A 17,066-nucleotide genomic window follows, 5' to 3' on the forward strand; every position below is an offset into this window, starting at 1 on the left:
GAATCTTCTATTTGCCTTCCAACTTTACCCACAGAGGTTTGGGGTATAATGGTAGTTGTGCAGACTGGTATCAATACCAAAGAGATGACCTTTGTATCCCTTTAGGTCTCTTCATGAACCTGGAATATCCTGCCTCTGAACCCCAAGTTCTTCATCATGTGGACAGCCTGCAGAGCTGAGATGCAAGATCTTCTGCTAGATGTGTGCATATAAAAACCCAGCCCTAGCCACCTCTCCATTTCCCCCAGGGACTGTCTTAACTGGCTTATTCTCCCTTTGAGCACTGTTGCCGACCCTTTTCCCATTTCTCACCCTTTAAGGATGGTCCTTACCAGTGCTTCGGTCATCTGTCCTCTATTTTCTTGTCCACGTTGTCTTCTTCAGACAGTTCATTCCTTCCCATGAAGTCAGTTATCACCTCTGCAGATGCCACGAGACCACCCAACTCCAGCCCTGATCTCTGTCCTGAACTTCACCAGGGTGACCCAGCAGTACCTCGAACTCAGCATACTCAAAGCTGAATCACAAATGCCAGACTTGTAGGCACGCAGACCTGGGTTCAATTCCTTCCTCTGACATTTTCACTAGCTGCCCAGTTGTGGACAAGTCATTTCATTTCTGAGAGATTCCGTTTCCCTCTCTGTAAAATGGGGACAAAATAATACTTGTAGTACCATCTTGAGCCGCTAGGTGGCAGAGTGGATATAGCGCATTTCAGGTCTGTAGTCGGAAAGACTTAAGTTCAAATCCTGCCTCAGGTACTAGCTGTGTGACCCTGGACAAGTCATTTCACCCTGTTTGCCTCAATTTCCTCATCTGTAAAATGAGCTGGAGAAGGAAATGGAAAATCACTCCATTATCTCTACCAAGGAAATCCCAAATGGGGTCATGGAGAGTTGGACAGAACTGAAACAACCGAACAACAAAAAATATCCATCTCACAGGGTTGTTCTGAAGTTCAAATGAGATAATGTCTGTAAAGGGCTTTGCAAGCCTTGAAGAGCTCGATTAATGTCACAGAATGTCAGAGTTAAGAGGGCCCTTAGAATATAGGATGTCAGAAGTAGAAGAGAATTTGTAAAATAAATGAATTTTATTGGTTTTGTTTTTACATTGACTAGATTTCCCCCCTTTATCCCTTCTCTTCCCCTCCAAGAGGGTCCCTGCTTATAATGAAGTTGTTTTTTTGATTTGTTTTGTTTTGTTTTAAGAAAGGAAGGGAGGGAGGAAGGGAGGAAAGAAGGAAGAAGGGGAAGCAAGGGGGGAGGGAGGGAAGCCAGGAAGGAAGAGAAGGAAGAAGGGAAAAAAGGAAAGAAGAAATGATTTTCAGGGATATCTTTTGTTTTCACATTGCCTAGATTTCCCCTGTATCTCCACCTTTCCTTCCCCAGAGAAACACTGCTTATGATAAAGAATGTTTTAACAAGGAAGAGAACAAAATGAAAAAAATTTACCAATGTATCCAAACAATCTGGCCTTGTATACAATGCTGCACATGTATGGACTCTGACCTGTGTAAAGGAGCAGGGGAAAGTGTCTTATCATATCTCTTCTTTGGGGCCCAGTTTACTTTAAATCATTTCACAACTATTACTTTTGATTCTTCTGCAGTGGTTGTTCTTTCTCTTTACATTGTCATCATTGTATATATTGATTTTCTGGTTTTGCTTTCTTCCCTTTTCACCAGTTCATAAAGGTCTTTTCATGCTTCTCTGTATTTATTACGTTTGTTTCTTAGAGCCCATTACATTAATGTACGATGATTTGTTTGGCCATTCCCCAATCAATGGGTATCTACTCTGTTTCCATTTTTTTGCTACCATAAAAAGAACTGCTCTAAATATTTTGAATCATGTGGAGACTTTCTTGTCAATGACGTCCTTTGGATATTTGCCTAGCAGAAGAGTCTATGGGTGAAAATGGATGGACATCTTAGTCACTTTCTTTGCATACTTCCAAATTACCTTCTAGAATGGTTGTATCAATTCACTGCTCCACCAACAATGTACTAGTGTACCTGTCTTTCCACAACCCCTAGGAGGAAGTATAAGGCATTAGAATGCTAGAGCTGGAAGGATCCTTACAGATCACAAGGAAACTGAAGTCCAAAGGTGATTGGCCCAAGTTCATATAATTTTCTTCCTACACTCATTCCTCAGAAAAGATTTTGCCAAGAGCACCACCCACTTCCCATTCTCTAATGCTCAAAGCCTCAGAGTGCTCATTGCCTCTTTCCTGTCTTTTCTTTCCTATGGCCAATGAAAGAAACATCAAGTCCACCCTAGCCTTTCTAAAGCTCAGTGTTCATAAAGTTGCATGACATTCAAGTCCTTTGAAAAAATCTGTCATTCTCTTGGTTTCTCTGTTTTCCTCTGTCTCTGCATTTTCCTCTTAATCTGTCTCTCCCTTTCATTCTGTCTCTGTTTCTGTCTCTCTCTCTGTCTCTCTCTCTGTCTCTCTCTGTCTCTCTCTCTCTCTCTGTCTCTCTCCCTCCATCTCTCCTTCCCTCCCTCTATCTCTCCCCTCCTCTCTTCCCCTTTCCCCATATCTATTGGTTTCTTTCTTGCCACTTAAAAATATGTTTAGACCTCCTTTTTCCTTAAAAAGGAAACAAACCCTTCCCTCTACTCTACCATTTCTCAATCTTGCATCTTAGTTCTTTCTTCCCTTTCACAGCTAAAATCCTAGAAAAAATAGTTTACATTCACTCACTGCCTGTACTTTCTCATCCTCTTGCAAATTGGCAGCACAACTCACCACTCTCCCAAAACTGCTACCTCAAAGGTTGCCAGTGATCTCCTAGGATATAGATGTTAAATCAATGGTCATTTCTAGTCGTCCTTATTGACTTCTCTGCAGTTTTGACACTGTTGACCACCTAACACTGTTGACTGCCCACTTCTCCGTGGTTTTTCATGATGTGGCTTCTCTACTGGTTTTCATCCTACTTACCTGAGTTTCCTTCCTAGATGATCACCTCTGTTCCAGACCTGCTTCTTTTCTCTGTATATAGTCCCTCTAATAATGATCCCATTAACTCCCATGGGGTCAATTATCATCTCTATGCAGGTGACACACACAGGTGTGTGTATATATGTATATCTGTACATGTATATGTGTGTATATACATATATGTTACACATACATGTGCACATGTATAGATATGCATATTTTGTATGTATACATACAATATATGTATATTGTAACATTGTATATGTATAGAAGGATGGATAGAGAGAGAGAGAGAGAGGTGTGTGCATGTGTGTGTATGTACCTCTTAGGCACCACCAACTGAATGTCCCATAGGCATCTCAAACTCAACATGGCCAAAATGGAATACATTATTTTAATGACTAAATCCACCTCTCCTCCAAACTTCCCTCTTTGTGTCAAGGGCACCATCATTCTTCCAGTTACCTAGGTTCTCAACCTCAACATCATCTTCCTCTCCATATCCAATAAATGACAAAGTCATGGATTCTACCTCTACAGCAGATCTCATATCAGGGCCAGAATCCTAGGGGGAAAAGGAGTCTATATTCATGGCCTCCACTCATTGACCCCTTCTCACCATTTTGGGCTTTCATCATTTTTGTCAGAACTATTAAAACAGCCATGATTTCCAGTCTCTTCTTTGCCAACTGTTCTTCCCCACAGTCACCAGAATAATCTCCTTACAGCATCATGTCACCCCTTTACTCAGGAAATCCTGATCATTCCCTATTGCCTTTAGGATTAATTACAAAGTTGAATTGACACAATGACGATATTTCAGAGGCAAACAACTCTGGAAGACTTGAGAACTCTGATCAATGCACTGGATCAGTGGCAAAGAAGGCCACCCACCTTTCTGACATGGATGGATATGAGATGCAGAGAGAGACATAGCAATTTTTTTTGACATAGCAATATAGGAAATTGTTTTGCTTGATTATGTGTATTTGTTACAAGCATTTTGTTTTCTGCTTTTTATTTTTTCAATTGGAGCAGGAGTGGAAGGTGGGAATGAGAAAAAATTGTTCATTGATTTTTATTAATTGATTAATTGTTAACTGATCTTTTCATTTTTAAAGTTTTTTTTTTAAAGAATAAAATACAAACTCCTCAGTTTGCTATTTAAAACCCTACATCAACTGGTTACAACCAACCTTTCCATTTTTATTGTTCATTATTCCCCTTCAAATACTCCATGTAAGCACTACAGTAAGACTGATCTGCTACCTGTACCCCCAGCTCAACATGCTAATTGTCACCTCCATGAATTCACACAAGCTTAATCCTGGGTCTGGAATAGACTTTCTCCTCATCTCTGCCTTCCAGAATTCTTGTCTTCCTTTGAGGTTCCGCTCAAAGGTATCCATAGCGTCTCAGAGATATCCAGATAAAGCTGTACAGCTCTGTATTACAGAGCAGGAAAGTCAGGTGTGACACCTCCTCCATATAGACTCCCCTCCTTGACCTCCCTAGCTGAAAATGTTTTCTCCTTTTTGAAATAATCATGGCTAGCATTTATGCAACACTTTAAGATTTGCAAAGCACTTTACAAATATTATCTTACTTTATCCATTTAACAACCCTAGGGAACAGGGGGTGAGGATGTAGGCACTATTATTATCCCCATTCTATAAATGAGGGAACTAAGGCAGTCAGAGGACAGGAGTCTTGCCAAGAATCACATGGTTTGCAAATGTCTGAAGCAGCTTTAGAACTCAAGTCCAATGATCTATCTGCTGTACCACCTAGCTGTCTCAAATACCCCTAGAGTGATATCTCTGGATCTCTCTTTTGTCTCATTCCACCCTATCAGATGCTGTATGGTGATGGAAACCTCTTTCATGACAACAGCAGATACCTTTTCAAGTATCTGTTTTCCACCTTAATAATCAGGGGGCAACTAGGTGGTGTCATAGTACATTAGCCTGGAGTCAGGAAGCCTTATCTTCCCGAGTTCAAATTTGGCCTCAGACACTTACTAGCTGGGTGACCCTGGACAAGTCACTTCGCCTTCAGTTTCCTCATTTGTAAAATGAGCTGGAGAGAGAAATGGCAAACTACTCCCGTATCTTTGCCTAGAAAACTCCAAATGGGGTCATGGAGAGTAAGACACGACTGAAAACGATTGAAAAACACCAACAAGAACTGAGGGAGGGGCCATTTTCCAAAATCTTAGTTTTTTTGGATGTTAAGCTTCAAGCCAGCTTTTACACTCTCCTGTTTTACCCTCATCAAGAAGTTTCTTAATTCTTCCTCACTTTCTGCCATCAGAGTGATATCATCTGCATATCTGAGATTGGTAATCTTTCTCCTGGCAACCTTAAATCCAGCTTTTGGTTTGCCCAGCCTGGCATTTTACATGATGAGCTCTGTATATAAGTTAAACAAATAAGCGGGGTATTTTCGAATCCTGAAGGTCTTCTGCCCGAGGCTGGATAGTGGACCATCAGGATGTTGCAAAGGGAACCCCAAAGCTACAGCTTACACAAAATGGCCTCCGGAGTCTCTTCCTGATCTGAGATTCTGTGATTTTGTGAACATCCCACTCCTGGGCCTCCACACTGAGAGGTCTTTATACTATACTGGGACGTCTCTCAGGGAAACTCAGGGACTGACCAGGGAGGGAAGATGTGCACTTTCAGGGAATGTAGAACAAAGGACCAGAACTTTCTCAAAGGGAAAGTGACATCCTTACATCCTCTAGAAAATTAGGGAGTTAGACTTTCGATTTAGCATCTAAAATTGATCCCAGTCCTGACATTCCCTGTTTTAATGCCCCTCCCAGCTCTGACATCCCCTGTTCTGAGGCCCCTCCCAGACCTGACATTCCCTGTGCTAAGGCTTCTTGCAGAAGGTGGGATTTTAGCTGGGATTAAAGGAAGCCAGGGAAGTCAGGAGACAGAGATGAGGAGGTAAAGAATTCCAGACCTATGAAAATGCCTGGAGCTGAGCAATGGAGGGCCTTGTGAAAAAAACAAAGAGGCCAGTATCCTGAAAGCTCTTGGAACCTTCTCTCTAAGCTCTGACAGACTATACTACTGATCCTGTGCCTAACAGCATCTTTTAAAAAGGAAGTTAAGCAGGCATCCAGACAGAATACTGAAATATGAGCAAAGACTGGGAGGAGAAAGCTTATGGAAGAGACCAAAGCCTATCAGTAGTTTAGAAGCCGAAGGGGGCAGGGAGGAGGGCGGAAATAGCAGGAGAAACAGCTGCTATTCAGAATCGAAACCTAAAGACTTTAGTTTCTCTTTCTACTTTGAGTAAGGCCGGAGGACTCTTCCACGGGCTAGCTTAATCGTAAAGTTAATATCCTGAAGAAGGAAGGAGGAATAATGTTAAAATCTTGGTGGAGCTGGTGGTACAGTCAGCAAGTGCTTTACTTTGAGCCTGCTGACAATCTAGACCAATTCATTCAGAATGAGCTAAAGCCCCAAGAAAAGCATCTGCTGCAGATTGACAAGAGCATTGATAACATCTGTGAGTCCTTGGAGAAACACGCACCTCCCATTCAAGTGAAGGGTATAGTTGTGGTAAGTGTGACCCCCAACCCCCTTGAATCCCACAAACCTCAATTTGAAACAGAATCTGCTCTAAGAAAGAGACAAATGAAATTGGGGTACATGTGTCCATGGTTTAATTTCTCTCAAGCTGGCTTGATGTGCATTGCATGGGAGTTCAGTCCAAAACTGGACCCCCCCAAGGGCACCAGTTCAGAACTGATTAGGTTTGGGATTTTGGGGTACAGCCTTTGTGCCTTTTGATACTTTTTTTTTAGGCAATTGGGGTTAAGTGACTTGCCCAGGGTCACACAGCTAGTAAGTGTCAAGTGTTTGGTCTGAGGCTGTATTTGAACTCAGGTACTCCTGACTTCAGGGCCGGTGCTCTACCCACTGCGCCACCTAGCTGCCCCCTTATATGCCTTTTGAAGAATAGGTGTTCCCAAAGGGTGCCAATCAACCGTGATTGGTTGACATACCAGGAGGTGGGATATATTAAAATGAGGTCTTGAGTACATGCTTTAGATCACTCAGTCCACAGGGGCCAATATTGCTGCCCATCGAAGGAAATACTACCACCAGTGTGGGGAGTCTGTCTCCACCTGAAGCAGAATAGGATAAAATCAATTCAGTCCTGGGTTGGAGTTTGACCAAAATCAGAAGATTCAAAGCAATCTCATTATCAGAGATTTTCCTTCTGAGCAACTTTGGTCAGAAGGCTGGCAGGGGGAGCTCTGAGTCTCCAAGACACAGATTACCAAAAGAAATCATTTTTCATATAATCAGTGGGAAGGAGAGGGGAAGAGGAGGGGTGAAGGGAAAAGAGGAGAGAGAGGGAAAAAGGAGGGGGAAGGAAGGAGGAAAAGGTAAGAAAATGAGAGATGAGAGGAGGGTGAAAAGGGCAGGGGAAAAGGAAAAGACGGAAAAGAGAGGGAGAGGAAAAAAGGAAGAGAAAGGGAAAAGAGAGAAGAAAAGGATCAGGAAGTAGAAGAGGGAAGGGAGAGAAGAAAAGGCAGGGGAAGAGAAAAAGGGAGGAAGAGAAGAAAGAAGAAAGAGGGGGGAGAGGGGAAAAAGGGATAAGGGGAAGGAAGAAAGAAAGGGGAAGAGAAAAGAAGAGAGAATGGGTGAGAAAAGGGGAGAGAGAGGAAAGGAAAAGGAGAAAGGGAGGGAAGAGGAAAGGAGGGAAAAGAAAGATGAAGGGGCAGAAAATCAATGAAGGAACAAGTTTTTATTGAGCACCCACTACTATGTACCAGGTACTGTTCTAAGTGCTGAGGCTACAAAGACCAAAAAAAAAGAAAAAAGAAAAAAGAAAAAGAAAATACGCTCCCATCCCTCCAGAAGCTTTTTTTCCCTCTGAGTGCTCTCCTCTCCCTGTTTATTTTTTTTAAATCTTATTAATTTATTTTGATTTATCAATAATCACTTCCATGTGCTTTTGAGTTTAAAATTTTTCTCCCCCTTCCTCCCCACCACCCGCCCCAAGATGGTGCACAATATGATGACAGACTCTGCATTTACATTCCTATAAGCTTATGTTTTCTGAAGAGAAAACATGCGTAGACAAATATATGCAAAATAAATACAAGGTAATTTGGGATGGGGATTTGGAGTAGCAGAGGTCCTTACATCTGGGGAACAGAAAAAGCTGTATATACTCTAAAAGGTGGAATTTAATCTGAGCCTTAAAGGAAAACAGGGATTCTCAGAAGTAGAGGTGAAGAGGGAGGGTGTTGCGGGCATGAGGGACAGCCTATGCAAAGACACAGAGATGGGAGACTAAATGTCAGCTCTGAGGAACAGCAGTTTGACTGGACCAGAAAGTGCTTAGAGGGGAATGATGTATAATCAGTCTGAAAAGGTAAGTTAGAACCAAGTTGTAAAGAGCTTTTTAAAAAAAAAATTTAGGCAATTAGGGTTAAGTGACTTGCCTGGGGCACACAGCTAGTAAGTGTCAAGTGTTTGGTCTGAGGCCAGATTTGAACTCAGGTCCTCCTGACTTCGGGGGGGAGCTCTATCCACTGTACCACCTAGCAAAGAGCTTTAAATGCTAGAATTTGTGCTTAATCCTAGCGGTAATAGGAACCCACTGGAGTTTATTGAACAGGAAGTGATATGATCAGACCTATGTTTAAGAAATGTTACTTTGGAAGTTGGGGGGGCGGGCCTGGGTGGATGGGTTTCGAAAGGATAGCAGTTGGAGTTATGAAGATAATTATGAGACTTCAGCAACATTCCAGTAGAGAGGCAAGGAAGGAGGGGGACATGGGGAGCACAAAGATGAAAAGTATTAATAAAAATACTACAGTAGGTTACAATAGGCTTCTGGTTGGCCTCTTGACATCAAGTTTTTCCCCACCCTAGTCCATTCAGCTGTCAAATTGATCTTCCCAAAGCACAGGTCTGACCCCCACTCTTCAGTAAACTTTCTATCACCTCTAGGATCAAATGCAAATCTTCAGTTTGACATTCAAAGCCCTTCATTACCTGATGCCCCAGCCACACACCTTTCTGGTCTTTTTACACCTTGTTCCCCACTATGTATCCTGTGATCCAGTGACTCTGGCCTCTTTGTTTCTCTTACAAGACAATCCACCTCCCAGCTCCAAGCATTTTCACTGACTGTCCCCTCTGCCTGGAATTCTCTCCATCCTCATCTTCGCTTCCTGGACTCACAGTGCACAAGAGTCTGGGTCCCTGCCTCCTCTGAACCCACAGCCTCTATAGAACCAACCACTCTAATTGTCTCCTAACCTGTGCTGGGCATGTCTGCTCTCCATAGAGGCAAGAACAAGGTTTCCAGCCATAGCTTTTGTTCCCTGGAGGCTTTTCCCCTGCAGTCTTATTTGGGCAGCCTCAAGTCAAGCAGGTCTAAAGGCTGTGACAAGGAGGCTTCCAGCCCAGAGCTGTAACTAATCAGACCTAGGTGCTGCTGCCACAGTGGGCACAGAATGTATGCCATGGATTCCTTGACCCCTAATTGGTATTGGATGACTGTAGGGTAGGGTTTCTCCAGGGTTTTATTCTGTAGCTTAGGAAAGGGGAATAGGGTGGGAGACCAGAAAGGGAATTTCATAGTTCTGTGGAATGTCAAAGCTGAAAAGGAAGGGAGCTTGGGGAAGCTGTCCCTCCCCTCAGGACTCACGCATTGCACAGCCCATTCTAAATATCCTTCTCTTGGGAGGAGCACAGGAATGTGGGCTGACAGTCCCACTGGTGCCCTTGGCATAACATGTTCAGTAGACTGCTTTGGGGTTTAAAAATTCTGTTTTAATCTTCCCTAAGTTTCCTAGCAAAGCTACTTTGGAAATCTTTCTGCCTTTTCTTGGTTGGACTGAGGTGGAGATTTTCCCCTATACCTAATTCAGAACAGAATCAAACACTGTGAGAGAAAGCTGGAATGAGTGGAGAGGTAAGAGAGATAGCAGTCATGGAGATCCTTTTTCCTTGCATTGCCAACCTCACTAGACTTTGCCTGGATGTCTGGCCAGCAACTCAAATTTAACCAATCCCAAAGAGAACTCATTATCTTTTCCTCTAAAGCAGAAATTCCTCCTCCAAACCTCCCTGTTACTGTTGAAGTTTCCACTGTCCTCGTCATCACACTGCTCTTTCCTCTTCCTCACTCTGCCCAGCCAATCAGCTGCTAAGGCATGTCAGTTCCATCATCACAGTGTCCACCATTACACTGTCACAGCCCCTTCTTGCCTCTCACATCCTAGACCAGGCCCCCATCACCTCACCTGGATGACTGAAATCATCTATGTGATCTTCCTGCTGCCAATCAATCTCTCTCCTTTTCCTTGCATTGTGTTCTTCACAAAACTGCCAAAAGATCCGAAGACCTATGACCTAAAAACCTTCAGTGGATCCCTCTTCTCCTCCAGAAAAAAATCCAAACTCTTCAGCCTCTAGGCTCTGGTTCCCACCTCCACTTCCAGGTTCATTCCCCCCTGGTCCCCTTCACACATTCTATGCTCTAGCCAAACTGTTCCCTGCTCTCTGCATGGCAGTTACCACTTCCATGCACGCATGCCTGGGATGCATTCCTTCCTCATCACCATCTCTTAGAGCCCCTATCTTCCTTGGGGCAGCTAGGTGGCTTAGTGGATAGAGTTCTGGGCCTGGAATCAGGAAGACCCGAGTTCAAATCCAGCCTTAAACACTTACCAGCTGTGTGATCCTGAGCTTGGTCTCTGTCTGCCTCAGTTTCAGATAAAATGAGGAAATAATAACAGCAGGGTTGTTGTGAGGATCAAATGAGATATTTGTGAAGTGTTGGTACATGGTAGGCATTTAATAAATGCTTGTTTCCCCCCCACACAACATGTTGAATAGAGTATAAGCCCTTTGAGGGGCAGGGACTCTTCAGTGTTTGTCTTTGAATCCTGCAGAATCTAGAAACCTTAGAACCTTTAGAAACATGAGCTGGTTCTTTTTTCTCCTGTATTTGTTTTCTAGGACAATCTAAGGGAGTTGGGGCTCTAGGGAAGGGTTTAAAAGTCTGGTGTTGGAGAAACCAAAGAGAGCTGGGCTGGCTGGTCCTTCTTGCCTGGATTTTCCTCCTGCTGGCTGTCTCATAAGTGACAGACAGGGAGGTCAGAACACTTCTGGTCCCATCACACATTTTCTCTTCCCTCACAGGGTGGGTCCTATGGCAGAGACACTGTTCTCAGAGGCCACTCCGACGGCACCCTTGTCATCTTTCTCAAAGAACAAATTGAAGTGGAGCTGATAAAGTTGAGGCTGTTGGCAATAATGGGCAAAGTCAAGATGGTAGAGGATAAGCACCAGCTGGTACTGACCGAGTCTGACCTATGCATTACCTTTAACGTGCTTCCAGTCTTCAGTGCCTTGGGTAAGTACCCTGGAGAGGTATCATGTCAGCAGGTGATATAAAGCATTGGCTTTGGCAATAAGAGGGGGATTGAAGGAGTAAAGATGGATTTTTGGTGGAGGATACCCAAGAGGGTAAAGGATCATTCTCCCCATTTCACAGATGAGGAAACTGAAGTTGAGAGGTAACATGGCTGTCCAAGGTCACACACTGACCTGTTTGTAGAGCCAGCATTAGAACCCTTTGTATTTCTTATAAAAAATAATTTTCATGTTATTATATGTAATATAATATATGTAATATATATGTTATTATACATATAATACAAGTTATTATAAGATATTACTGCTTGATTTTTAGACCATTTCAAGGCAAAGTAACAAAAGATAAAAATAAACTAGTCAGTCAATAAACATTTATTAAGTGCCGACTAAGTACCAGGCACCATGCTAGGCACAGAGACTACAAAGAGAGTCAAAAGGTGATCCCTGTTCATAATTAAATAAGGGAGAAAACAAGCAAAAAACATATGCCAAAAAAACCATATTTAGGCTAAGTAGGAAATAATTAATGAAGAGAAGGTCCTAAAATTAAGAGGAATCAGGAAAGGCTTCCTGCAGAAGGTGGGATTTTAGTGAAAACTAAAATAAAATCATAAAATCAAGCTGACTGCTCTGTCTGAGTCCCTAGGACATACTTTTGGAGCTGGAAGGGACCTCTGAGGTCATTTCACAGGTGAAGAAGCTGAGAGAAGTTAATGGACTTTCCCATGATCACACAGGGTAGTCAAGGGCAGAAACAGAGTTTAAACCGAAGTCTTCTAACTTCCAAGTTCTTCCCATTCTACAATTTGATCTTTCATATAGCCCTTCTCTAACCTGTAATTTTCCTGGGCCATGGGATGGTCAAAGATAGAATGTCTCATGTCCCTTCTGTCTTGCCTGCTCCTAGTTTTCTCCCTGAGTTATAATCATTTCCCATCATGGCCTGAGACTTCTGACTTCTGACTTCTCTGGAGTCTTCTCCAAGGAAGAGAAAACACAGCAAGCTATTGCTCCCAGATGTATATTTAAATTTATTTAGAGTCAATGGAGTTCACCTTTCCAAAAGTGAAAACCACAGCTTACACTTGGTCATTTATATTACCAATATTTATTCATGACCCAGAGCTCTGAGCATGAGCTGACCAATCCTTGGGGCAGCCCTCACTCTCAGGTTCATTATGATGAAACTTAGATTTTACTCTGAAAAAAAAAATCAGACTATTAGTTGGAATAGCTTGTATCTAAGTCTCCACAGACATGAATAAAAAAAGTGGGGAGGGGGGCACCAGATCCTATACAATCACTCAAGGTAAAATACAAATTTGGTGACCTAACAGAAAGAGCCAAAATTGCAAAGGATTCACCTAGAAATGAAGACTTGTTGTCAGTTTTAGAAAACACGTCCTAACAATGAGAGTTTCCCAGTAATATTCAACGGTAGAATGGATTTCCTCAGGGGAGAATAAGTTCCCCATTACTCTTCATTGGAAGGCTGGATTTTGTAGAGGGACTTCCTGCCCGGGATTGAACCAGTTATCATCCTCTGAGGTCCCTTTCAACACTGAGAGCCTGTGATTTTATGTAGGTGTAAATGCTTAGTAACCTCAAAATGCTAGGTTGTTGTTATATAGATGAACTCTATCCTAATTGCTCTGACCCTCAGATAATCTATGTTTTTTAGACCTTGGACTTCCTATCCATCCCTCAATGTGCCTTCTAAATCTCCCTGTGACATTTGTCATCACTTGATGACTTGCGCTTACGAGACTAGATAGACCCCTTGTTTAGGGTCTATCAAAAGACCCTTCAAAGACCTTTGTTTCTTCCTGGCGTCTGTGTCCTCATTTTGGGTAGATATCACAAAGTGGAGAGCAGTGCTAAGTCAGGGCTCTGTGACCTCCAATATCCTACTCCCACAGATCTGGTTAAGGACACAGCCTGACGCATAATTCTATTTCATTCTGATTTTTAAAAAACAAACTGCTAAAACCAGAAAGTCCAACAATATACTAAGTTTAATTACTAATTGTATAATAATTATAGTAGAGTAATTAAATTATGTTGTAATTGTATTATGGTAATTCAACTGGTTTGTTGTTGTCCTTTGTTCTCAGAGAGGACCAAAATGACATCACTATATTAGAGTCAAGTTACAGGGTATCCTGTGGCTAATCAGACCAATATGAGCTTGGAATCTGCTACCACAGGTTGGGTACAAATACTCCATGTGAACATTTGAGGTGGATTCTCTAACTCTGTGCATCTCGCATTTCTTTTGAGTTACTTCAATTCTGCTTTGTTCATAGAGCACAAGACCTTCTCTGATGAGGGCACACCATGCTGGGTGGTCATTTATCAACATCTCCCATGTCACAAAATCAATCTCAAAGTTGGTCAGAGAGACCTTGAGAGTGTCCTTGTATCACTTTTTCTGACCAGCATGTGAATGCTTGCCCTGTGTGAGTTCTCCATAAAATAGTCTTTTAGGCAAGCATACATTTGGCATTTGAATAATGTGGCCAGCCCATTGGAGGGGGCGATAAACAGAGGGAATTAAGACAGCTAAAATAAGATAAGCAGGATTAAGGGTGCTAGGGGATGCCATAATGCATAGAGCACCAGGCCTGGAGTCAGGAAGACCCATCTTTCTAGTTCAAATCTGACCTCAGATACTTACTAGCTGTGTGACCCTGGGCAAGTCACTTCATCCTGTTTGCCTCAGTTTCCTCACCTGTCAAATGAACTGGAGAAGGAAATGGCAAACCACTCCAATATCTGTCAAGAAAGCCTCAAATTGAGTCATGAAGAGTTGGACACAATTGAAACAACTGAACAAAGCATTTATAGAATACTTTAAGGTTTGCAAAGAACCTTAATGATATCTGCTTTTATCCTCACAATAACCCAGGAAGGAAGCTGCTATTATTATTCCCATTTTACAGATGAAGAAACTAAGACAAACCAAGATTAAGTGACTTGCTCAGAGTCATGCAACAATTAAGTGTGTAAGGCTGGATTTGAATTCAGGTCTTCTTGATTTCAGGTTCAAAGCTCTATCCACTGTGCTACCCTAGCTGGCCTCTACCTGCTTTTCCAGAATTATTTCACATTACTCTCCTTTATACACTGTGCATTCTCATTTGGACTATCAGTTGTTCCCCAAATTCAGCTTACCATCTCCCACCTCCTCGCCTTTGCATTGGTTTTTAAAGGTCTTTAAATGCTAGGCTGAGGAGTCTACATATTATCCTGGAGAGAATAGGGAGCCACTGAAGGCTTTTTCTGCTAGAGGCTTGGCTTGGTGGAACAGCCTGAGCTTTCCATGCATTTTTCTCCTATCCAGTTGAACCAAGTGGCTGGCACACCCGTACGTCAGCCTCAAAGTATAAACCAAGCCCGGAGACTTACCGGAAATGGATATATCCAGGGAAATCTGTTCGTGAATCTTCAGTCTGCTTTACAGAACTACAAGGGAGTTTTTTCAACAATCGCCCCCCAAAACTGAAGAACCTAATACTCTTGGTGAAGCACTGGTATCAGCAGGTACTGTTCATCCTGGACTCTGATGGTTTTGAAAGCTCAAGTGGATCTGCTTTTAATTCCTTGTAACCAGAGCTGAGAATAGTTACATTACTGTGCTCAATTCTTGAGATAAAAATTGGATGGTAAGATAACAGGCATCCACAAGTCTTATCAAAATGTCCAATATGGCTCAAATAATAACAAGGTTTACTTGGACCTTACTGTTTTGAATAGGGTTTTAGTCAACTGAAGTTCAATGTGGGCCAACAGGGTCATACAGTGACCAATAAAATGAATTGGATTTGAGTCTGCATGAATAGAAACATATTGTCCAGGAATAAGGGGGTGAGGACCAGCTGCACTCTGCCATGATTAGACCATACATGGAGTCTTCTGTTTAGGTCTGGGGGCCATGTTTTAGAAAAGACAAAAAAGCCATTCCTTGTATTCCCATGGGCCTTAACACAGTATCTGGTATACAGTAGCCACTTAATAAGCGCTTTTGTTGATTTGACTTCAGAACAACTAGTATACTAAGGGGTCTCAAGTTCATACTATAAGAGGAGAGGAAGAAGTAAATGGGAATGGTTGCTATTTTTATTTGAAGACCCATCATTTAGAAAGCTAGCCTGTTCTTCTGGCTCCCAGAGAGCTAGTGCTGAGAGCCAGGAGTTAGGCTGGGCTGGGTTGGGTTGGGTTGTAGAAAGGCTAATTAGCACTGAAGGAAGGGCAATTTTCCTAATAATTAGGTCCATCCAGAATGGTAATGGGTTCCCCTCTCCACATCAAAAGTCTTCAAGAAATTAAAATCTATTCAGTTCAATTCAATTAATAATCTTGATAGCTAACATTTATATAGCTATGGTTTGCAAAACATTTTACATACATTTATTCATTTAATTTTCACAGCATCCCTGGGATGGAGATGCTATTACTATCCTCATTTTTACAAATGAAGAAACTGAGCTTGAGAGAGGTTAAGGTCACACAGCTAATAAATACCTGAGGCCAGATCTGAACTCAGGTCTTTCTCACTCTTGGCCCCATGTTCTATCCACTGCACCATCCAGAAGCATTTTCTTAAGTACTTACTAAGAGCCAGGCACAAAGCTAGGCATGGGGGATACAAAGACAGAAATGACAACCGTTCCGGCTCTCAGGAGCTTCCAGTCCACTAGGGAGATAGCAAATTTATAGACAAGGAAATGCTAAGTAATTTTGAGGAGGAAAGAGAGTTGGCATCTGGAGGCACAGGGAGAGCTCAATGTCTCTTTGTCAGGCATAATGTACAAAGGACTCTGGTGCAGGTGTGGGTGGTTCTATGATGCCATTTTCCTTGAGTTTGAGCTTATCCTTACAAAAAAAGCCTCACTAACAACCCCATGGATAAAACCAACATTGCCATTTCTGTTTGGTACCAGAGCTCAGAGAAATCAGCTTAGAAAAGGTTAAGAGCCCTTGCTTGGGGCCAACACCCTTGTCTGTAACTGGAGGAAATGAAGTCCCTGAGAGGCTGCAGGCCCCAAAGTAAACAGCTGGGTGCAGAGTCAGGTCTAGAAGCCTGGCCTCTACTTTTCTGAAAGTGTTGTCTTGCCTTCACCTTCAGCAGGGGAATATACTCTTCTAGTGACAGGCCTGCGTGATGTGGTCTGCATAGGGCTTAGTGGATGGGTGGGGCCCTCTACCTCCTCACCGATTGTCTTCCCATTCTCCTTCTGCAGTGCCAAAAGAGACTGAAAAAAGACTCCTTTCCCCTACAATATGCTCTGGAGCTGCTAACAGTCTATGCCTGGGAGCAGGGGAGTGAAGCAGATGATTTCAACACAGCTGAAGGTATCCTAACAGTCCTGGAGCTAATTATGAAGTATGATAAACTTTGTATCTACTGGACAGTCAATTACAACTTTGAGGATGAAACCATCAGGAATTATTTGCAGTCCCAGCTCCAGAAAAGCAGGTATCAATGTCTTCACCATCCTTCTTCCCTTGACTTGTGGAAAAGGATGAAATAAAAATTTCCTGAGCAGACACCTAATCCATTGAGTACTTTCCATGACCTCATCTAGAATCAGTAGACTGATTATCTCAGGAACAAATCAAAATCAGAACCTCAGAATTTCAGAAGCAGAAAAAGCCTTAGAAAATAATGATGCTAACAGTCATATGACA

The 17,066-nt window shown here is 42.5% G+C and overlaps 2 protein-coding genes across 2 annotated transcripts in view; both read left to right on the forward strand.

Moving 5' to 3' along the window:
• OAS3 (2'-5'-oligoadenylate synthetase 3) overlaps nucleotides 1-1,843 on the forward strand; it is a 31,678-nt gene extending 29,835 nt beyond the window's left edge. The window contains exon 18 of the mRNA XM_020978034.2: nucleotides 106-1,843. Coding sequence (XP_020833693.1) covers nucleotides 106-117 — 12 coding nt within the window. The 3' untranslated portion in view covers nucleotides 118-1,843. The remainder of the gene's footprint in view (nucleotides 1-105) is intronic.
• Nucleotides 1,844-6,225: 4,382 nt separating this feature from the next.
• The window catches only part of OAS2 (2'-5'-oligoadenylate synthetase 2), a 39,770-nt gene continuing 28,929 nt past the window's right edge, over nucleotides 6,226-17,066 (forward strand). The window contains exons 1-4 of the mRNA XM_020978100.2: nucleotides 6,226-6,527; nucleotides 11,139-11,352; nucleotides 14,719-14,918; nucleotides 16,619-16,854. Of these exons, the coding sequence (XP_020833759.1) occupies nucleotides 6,330-6,527; nucleotides 11,139-11,352; nucleotides 14,719-14,918; nucleotides 16,619-16,854 (848 nt within the window). The 5' untranslated portion in view covers nucleotides 6,226-6,329. The remainder of the gene's footprint in view (nucleotides 6,528-11,138; nucleotides 11,353-14,718; nucleotides 14,919-16,618; nucleotides 16,855-17,066) is intronic.

This window comes from Phascolarctos cinereus, unplaced genomic scaffold (assembly GCF_003287225.1).
Source record: "Phascolarctos cinereus isolate Bilbo 61053 unplaced genomic scaffold, phaCin_HiC Scaffold_4;HRSCAF=312, whole genome shotgun sequence".
Lineage (NCBI taxonomy): Eukaryota > Metazoa > Chordata > Mammalia > Diprotodontia > Phascolarctidae > Phascolarctos > Phascolarctos cinereus.